At 59.3% G+C, this 7,614-nt stretch overlaps 1 protein-coding gene across 1 annotated transcript in view; it reads right to left on the bottom strand.

Moving 5' to 3' along the window:
* Positions 1–7,479, bottom strand: part of GAA (glucosidase, alpha; acid) — a gene marked incomplete at its 3' end in the record, with an annotated part of 8,372 nt that extends 893 nt beyond the window's left edge. Inside the window, exons 1-14 of the mRNA XM_010139334.1 lie at positions 6,945–7,479; positions 6,601–6,746; positions 5,466–5,631; positions 4,868–4,964; positions 3,758–3,877; positions 3,410–3,528; positions 3,209–3,340; positions 2,334–2,444; positions 1,435–1,548; positions 1,193–1,277; positions 981–1,098; positions 546–679; positions 272–423; positions 19–136 (exon numbers count right to left, since the gene is read on the bottom strand). Of these exons, the coding sequence (XP_010137636.1) occupies positions 19–136; positions 272–423; positions 546–679; positions 981–1,098; positions 1,193–1,277; positions 1,435–1,548; positions 2,334–2,444; positions 3,209–3,340; positions 3,410–3,528; positions 3,758–3,877; positions 4,868–4,964; positions 5,466–5,631; positions 6,601–6,746; positions 6,945–7,472 (2,140 nt within the window). The remainder of the gene's footprint in view (positions 1–18; positions 137–271; positions 424–545; positions 680–980; positions 1,099–1,192; positions 1,278–1,434; positions 1,549–2,333; positions 2,445–3,208; positions 3,341–3,409; positions 3,529–3,757; positions 3,878–4,867; positions 4,965–5,465; positions 5,632–6,600; positions 6,747–6,944) is intronic.
* Positions 7,480–7,614: the final 135 nt, after the last annotated feature.

Here is a 7,614-nt window from a genome sequence, read left to right as displayed (position 1 = left end):
GCCGGGCAACGGTGCCACCTTGTAGGTGGGCATGGTGGAAAAGGGTGTAGAGGAAGGGCAGGAGGGAGTAGCGGGTCAGCAGCACGTCCTTCATGGCCGTCCTCGCTGCAGGGCTGAACACCGTTGGGTCCTGGGCCTGGGGGAGATGTGGGGAGTCAGCAGCCAACCCACCCCCAAGGCTGCAGGCATCCCTACTGCCCCTGACCTGTGGGATGCCGCATCCCGCGTCCCACCCCTGGTGATTATTCCCACCGCGCACGCAGCCCTTGACCTTCTCGTTCTGGGTGTTGTGGTTGCGAGCGAAGGGGTAGAAGGCACCGAGCTGCATCCAGCGGGTGCACAGCTCCTCCGAGGTGCTGCCGGAGAAGCCGCAGATGTCCGCCCCGACGAGCGGGATGCCGAAGAGGCTGAAGCTCAGCAGCCCTGAGGGCAGGGATGGTCAGCAGGGCACAGGTTTGTTTCGGAGGTGTCTCCAAACAAGCAGAAAGCTCGATGGAGCTGGGGGTGCTGGTAGGGGAGGTCTGTGTGCAGCCTGTGCCACCCACCTGGGATGGAGTAATACATGTCCTTCCACTGGCTCCGGTTGTCACCCAGCCAGTGCCCTGAGTACCGGCCCTGGCTGGGGAAGGTGGAGCGGGAGATGATGAAGGGGCGCTTCCCCTGGATCTGGATCAAGGCACTGGGAAACATCAGGGAGAGCCAGAGGCAGGAGGTGAGAGCAGCCCCCAGGAGTTTGCCTTATCCCACAACAGTGGAGGGAGAGGTCCTGCCCCGGCAGTCCTGTACCCAAGAGGTACAGGAAAGGCTCAGTGCCAGGACTGGCCTCATCTAGAGCAGTGCAGGGTTATTCCCATCCTGGACGCTGTGAGCAGCTGGAGAATCCCCCTTTCAGGTCAGGCATTCAAATCCCTGCCCTATCCCCACAGAGGATTTTGTCCCAACCCATCCCCAGGCCAGCGGGAAGTGGGATGCTCGGGTACCTCGCCGTGGCTTTGGCTTCCATCAGCCCGTAGAGGTTGTGGAGGTTGTAGTGCACCGAGGTTTTCTGCTTGGCTGAGGCACACACCGTCTTTGCCGAGAGGGAATCGCCCAGCACGGCTGCCAGGACGGAGAGCCATCACACTCGGTGGCCAGTGATCTCAAAGCACGTGGCACCTACCAGCACAGCCTTGTGTTTCACCTCCCTCCTTACCTGGTGTGTAGGGTGGGCTGTCGAGCTCTCCCGGGGGGCAGCCGTCCTGAGACCCATCTACGAAGTTGGATGGCTCGTTCATGTCCTAAGCAAAGAAAATTGTGGAGCTATTTCAAGGGTGGGGGGGAAATGGATAAACCTGGAAAAGCTGCATTTGCGGAACAGACGGCCCTAGCAGGACACACACTGGGTGTGAGATGAGCTGCCGGCAGGGAGAGACCGGAGGGCAAGGAGGGACTTACGATCCAGAGGCCGTCAAAGGGCACGTGGGCATGGAAGCGCTGCAGGTTCTGCAGCCACCACTGGTGCGTGTCTGGGTTGGAGAAGTCTGCGAAGGCAGTGAAGCCGGGCCAGACCTGCGAGGACACCACAAAAACACTGTCTCAGCAAGCAGGTGGTTTGTGGGAGGCTGCCACAGGGAACGGGGTGCCACATGGGTGCGAGCACACTGAAGGACCAGGGGTGAAACACAGGATAAATCCAGGCCAACTGCTTCAAATCCTGGGTGCTGCACACTCAACATCCCTCCTGCCTCCGTGGTACCGGGAGCATCGGGGTGCTGAGGGCTCCCCCATGGCCTGGTGGAGCTGCTCTGCCTCTGCTCGCACAAGCCCTGACATCACCCAGCCCGGAGCATGTCAGGGAAGAGCTGTGATTTTCCATGCTTTGCCTCACTCCACAAATTGTAGCCAACTGATATTTTTCCCTGTGATTTCAGGCTACATCAAACACCCCTCCTTGTAGATGGTGAGGGAGAGATGGTGGGAGCAAATGGGCAGGGGGGACAAACTGGGAGGGTGCTGCTGCAGAGCAAATCCGTAGGTGTGTTTTCATCGCAGACAACCTCCTCTCACCCCAGAAACGGGAAGGGAGAGAAATCAGATGACCAGCTTTTGGCAGCACTGCCGACTCCGTTAAACTCATATGACTTGCACGGGCTCTCCACTGGGGCAGGGACTGCCTCTGGGGTCGGTGGAGATGCCAGGAGGTGAGACATGAGGCTGAGGGCTGAGCCATGCTCCGGCAATCATTCCAGAGCAGCTCCTTGGGCGCTTGGTTTTACCTCCAGTGCAAGAGATGAAATCCCAACCCTGCTATTGCACAACCCCACGAGGCTGGGGCTTCCCCCGGAGCGCCTCACCTGCCCGATGAGCGGCTGCCCTTGGGTGGTGTTGAGGAACAAGCCCCGTCTCAAGGCTTCATCAAAAGGCCAGTAGGAGCCGTGGGGGTTGGTGCTGCTGATTCCGGGATCCTGGGTACGGAGCAGAGGGTTAGTGCCATTCCTGGCAGACCGTGACCCCTTCCCCCTGCCAGGCTGGTGTGATTCAGAGAAGAGGACAACCCAGACGGGGTCAGCCAGAGCCCACACACAGCGGCTGTTTCCCCCAAGGGGAACAGAAACTTGCTTCAACACTTTCAGGCATGTTTTCTAAAATGCCACTTCTGCAAGAACCCAGGACCCATCAGGGAGTTTTGGGGAGGGGGGGACAAATACAAGAAATCTCATGCTTATGCAAGAAACATCAAGTCACAGACAGGCTTGGGCTACAACAAGGAGTTCTGTGGGGAAAGAACCTGACCTTGCCCTCCCCAGACCCTCCCAGTCCCCACCACCCCCCGCAAGCAGAACCCACATCCCCTTTCCTTGTGGAGGGAAGAAGGGAGATGACAGCCAGGTCATGAGATCCCAGCACTCGTGGGGATGTGGGGGCACCCGAGCCGAGCACCCACGAGTTAAACAACCTGACCCACAGTTCCTCCATTTCTTCACCCACCCAGACAGGGGCATCCTTGTACTCCTGCAGCACAAGAACCTGGCCCATGTCTCCACAGCCCCTGTGCTAGGAGACCTTCCAGTGGCAGTTGACAGCTGCCTGCCCAGCACTGGAGACCAGCCTCCGATAAAACCTGCCAGGGCTGGCGATGACCAGCTGGGACCATGAGCACCCCTTGCGCCTCTGTCTTACATCGCGGCTCTGCAGCCAAGACAGCGCAGGGGGAGAGGAGGGGGAGTACCAAGATCATAACGTAGCGCTGCCCATGGTTGTGCAGGTCTTCCACCAGCGAGGGGAGGGAGGCAAACTTCTGGGCATCGAAGGTGAAGTCCCGGTAGCCATCCATGTAATCAATATCATTCCACTGTGCGTCCTGCGGGACAGAGGCTCAGAGATGGGTGACGGAGCCCAGACACCCCGCTCCACGGGTCTGAGGGGTTACCTGGGGGATCTGGTAGTTCCTCATGGCTCTCACGGTCTGCCAGGTCTCGTTGCTGGATCCATAGCCCCAGCGGCAGAGGTGGAAGCCAAGTGCCCACAGAGGTGGCATGGCTGGGAAACCTGCAGCGGGAGAGTGGGATCATGGATGGGTTGTCCTGAGACAACATCCGTGTCTCAAAAGGATGGGGAGGGAACGGGAGAGGTGGCAAAGGGGGTGATGGCAGTCCCCTCACATGCTGGGAGGACTGGGGATGGGATGACTGGGGATAGTGGTGAAACTGGGGTGAGATGGGGATGGGAGCATGGGGGAGGTGCCCACAGAGGGCCACGTTGGGGTGTGGGCACTTACCTATCACCTGCTGGTACTGCTGGATGACCATGTTGGGATCAGGCCCCAGGAAGATGTAAAAATCCAGCACCCCCCCGATGGTCCGCCAGGTCAGGCCCGGAGCAGGCTGCAGGGCCACCTCTTTGGGGTGGGGGGAGAGAAAATACAGTGACAACTGGGGAGCCAACCCCAGACCCCAACCCCCACGGCACGGACCTGGCAGCACCACAGGCAATACTCAGCCTCTGGGAGGAGAATGGGGAAATCTCTGCCTTGTGCTTGGTGGATGCTAAACGGGCACCTGGAGACCTAAACCACCGCTGGTTTCCGCAGAGAGAGATCTCGCTATCTTAAAAATTTGTCTTTAAGCCCCAAGCTGTGCCCTTCTCCCAGCTTCCACTTAAAAGACCAAGCACCTGCAGGGCTTTCCTTCACATCCTCCCCCCAAATCCCCTCCTAAGAGAGTCAAGAGCTACTTGTACAAGCAAGAACCTGGGAGCAAGAACACAGGAACGAGCCCTCGAGTCTCAGCTCATGCAGTTGTTCCTTGGGAGCATCACTGCAGTAAAGAGCAGCTGGAGCTACAGAAGTCCCAGTGTGCCCAGCATCATGCCAGCTGGCTGCAAGCGGTGGCTGCTGGGAGGGACGGGTGGTCACCGGTGCCGTCCCTGACACAGCACGAGCCCGCAGGAGCTGCTGGGTTATCAGCTGGCACACATGGGCAGATTCCACAGCCACAGCTGGCGCAGCACAGCTGGGAAGAGCGCGGGTGGCAGCCGGCATCCCTGGCTACACCCCAGCCGTGCCACGCCGCCGGGCCTGGGGGCAAGGCTGTTTTGGGTGGAGAGGGAACGGGCATGGATCTGCACACGAGGGACTTGCTTTTCCGATGGCAGCTCGGCAGCTGGGCGTGTGGTTAAACTGCTCGGCAGTTGCTAAAGAGCCTCGCCGTAGCCAGGAAACAGATGGCTACGCTCAATAACGGAGCCATCAAACCACATCTTTCCCTTTTACAGCTTCCTCTCGCCCCAAGTTCCTGAACCGGCTGCTCCAGCAGCTCCCATCTGTCCCCATCTTCCGGGTCCTCCTCTAGGGACAACAAGCTGGCCCAGAGCCCCCCAGGACACCTACCCATCGCGTTGCTGTTGAGGAGGAAAACCCCATGAGCATCTCCACCCTCCTCCATCAGTAGGTAGAAGGGGTGAGCACCATAGAGGTTGAACGATTCCTGCAAAGAGGAGGTGCTGGGTGAGAGAGCAGCTCCCAGGCAAAGCGGGAGAGCCCTGCGTCACCAGGCATGAATAAATGACCCTGAGTTTCATCTGCCGCCACCTCCTAACCAGGCATCTGCCACCCCCCGTGGAGCGATGAGGATGGTTTCAGAGCTGGTGCTGAAGGCCATGGGAGGCTGCTTCTTCCTAACAGCTCAGGGGCTGCTACCAAGCCAGGCAGGGCAAGAAAGAAACCTCCTGCCTCGCTGCAACCTGTTGCATGAGCGCCAGGGTGGAGCGGAAAACACCCAGGGCCGTCGGAGTGCCAGGAACATTTTGCAATTGCTCTGAAATCCTCCCCGGCACAGTTCTGCCCATCAGGCCTGACTACCCCCTTGCCCCTCCCAGCGTCACTGCCCACCCCCATGCCATGTTTTCCCAGCGCTTGTCCGAGGCACTGGAGAGCAGCACCCCTGTCCTCTCCCCCCACACCTCCACGGGCAGAGGGAACATGGTACCGTGGGAGAGACGTCGCGGGCCCACAGCGTGAGGGTGTTCCAGTCCAGGCTGTGCAGGAGGGTGCTGCGGTGCTCCCCCAGCCCGTAGAGGAAGCTGGACGGGAGTGATGTGGATATCTGGAGAAACTGGTCAGCAAAGATCAAGGGGGCCACGGTGGTGTTGAGCCTGCCAAGGTGACACCAAAGGAGGGAGAAAGTCAAGAAGGGATGCTGGGATCCATTGAGATCCATTTGCCCATCAACAATTGACCCCTTCCCACTTGAAGCATCCCAAGGGTCAGCACAGCAAACATACATCCCACCCTGCATCCAGCCCCGTCACCTTGGCCCGGGCAGCAAATTCAGGTTTGGCTGAGCACAAGACACAGCCCAAGCCCAAAGCAGCCTGACCCAGGGTGGCACAACCTTGCCTTTCACATCAGAAGTTTCCACCCAGGTTATTATTAACCACCAAGGCAGGACGGCAGTGGGGTTTCTCAGCCTGCTGTCGCTGATAAGCAGCTCCTAAGTAAAGGACAGACCACAGGCACCAGCAAGCAGGAGGGAGGAGGAAAGATGGGATTCCAAAACATTGTGGCCATACATCAACCAGCCACTGGCACTCACCAACAGCTTCGTGTGGGCAAAGCCGTGGAGGTGACTGAGAGCAGTGGAGCAAGGCCACCCACAGTCCTCTTCCACAAAAAGCCTGGAGCCATGGGTGTCCCTATCATCTGGACAGCCATGGAAGCCCAAAAGCAGGGTGAAACAGGCAAAGCCACAACCCCTCAGTGGCCCTTTCCCTGAGCCACCAGGTCCCTCATGGGTGACGTGCCAGCATTTGCACATTGTTTGGCTGCTGTAGGACTGGCAAGGAATTAGGGCACTGGGAGGTTTTTGGAGAGGTGCTGATCCCACCCAGCCCTGCCGCAGCCACAGCAAGCACATGGCCAGCCCTTGGGTCCAGGAACCCACGTGCTGCTGCATCCCCACATGAGCACTGCTGGAAAAATGAAGACGAAGAGTAATTATTGGCTGGACATCCCACAGCGTGGTTTTCCCTAAGGAAAAACCTCTGGGAAGCATGCTGGAGCCGGCCTAGGGTGGGATGAGCCTTCCCCCACCACTATGGGATGCGGAGCAGGTGGGTTCTTACAGCACTGTTCCTGTTGCCCTGCGCCGCAAAAGCACCCCAAAGGGGTCCTGGGAGAAGTCCAGGCTGTAGATAGGGTTTTCTGCTCTCTTCATTGCCCGAGGAACCTCGAGAGGAACCTCGTACCGTGGATTGGCTGCATCCGTTATCTGCAAAACAGAGAAAACATGCTTTAAAGACCAGCAAAGCAAGAGGGCAAAGGGTTGGAGGTGCTCATCGGTCACAAACAGCCATGCCTGGAGCACAGTAGCTTCCAAATTCAGTCTGAGCAGGGAACAGTGACCTGTGAGATGGAGGGTGCAAGGGTGAAGCCACAACCTCTGGAGGGCAACCAGTGGGAAGCTCACCTTGATGTGCAGCCGCGTGTCTGTTTCAAACTCCACATCCAGCCTCAGCATCTTGATGTCCCGGGGGTAATAGGCCTTCTCCCTCCGCACCAGCAACCCCACCATGCCCAGCGCTGTCTGGTTGAGGCTCTCCAGGGTGTAGCTTGGGAAGTCGGGGGGGTAGAAACACCAGGGCACCCCCCGCTTGCCCCCCGCTGGCAGGGTGTTCTCAATGAAGCAGCACCCCCGGCTTTCGCAGAGCTCCTGGGTCACCACCACGCTCCGCTCTGGGTAGCAGTCAAAGCGCTGGTTTTCGGGTACCAGCAGACATTTGGGGGGCGGTGTGGGTGCAGGCCAGCCCCCCGATACTTGCCGCAGCACCCAGACGGTGACAGCACTCAGCAGCACAGCGGTCACCAGCAGCCCACTGCCCACCCACCATGGGGCCAGCTTCCCACGGCTGGCGGGCGTCGAGACAGCCCCTTCCTCCTCCACCCGGCATGTGGACGGCTGTGGCCCCGCTGTCGTCAGCTTCTGGTACGACTTCATCGTCCTGCTGCTGGAGCAAGGTGGAGGTGGTGGCAGGCATGAAGGAGGCAGAGAGGGAGAACTCACCCAAATCTCAGGGACAGTTCCCCTGCTCCCGATGCCCACGGTTAGGGCAGACCCTGCCTGGCCTGGCACCCTCAAC

Source organism: Buceros rhinoceros, unplaced genomic scaffold (genome assembly GCF_000710305.1).
Source record: "Buceros rhinoceros silvestris isolate BGI_N320 unplaced genomic scaffold, ASM71030v1 scaffold14277, whole genome shotgun sequence".
In the NCBI taxonomy this organism is placed as follows: domain Eukaryota; kingdom Metazoa; phylum Chordata; class Aves; order Bucerotiformes; family Bucerotidae; genus Buceros; species Buceros rhinoceros.
This window is presented reverse-complemented; position numbering and strand designations above follow the sequence as displayed.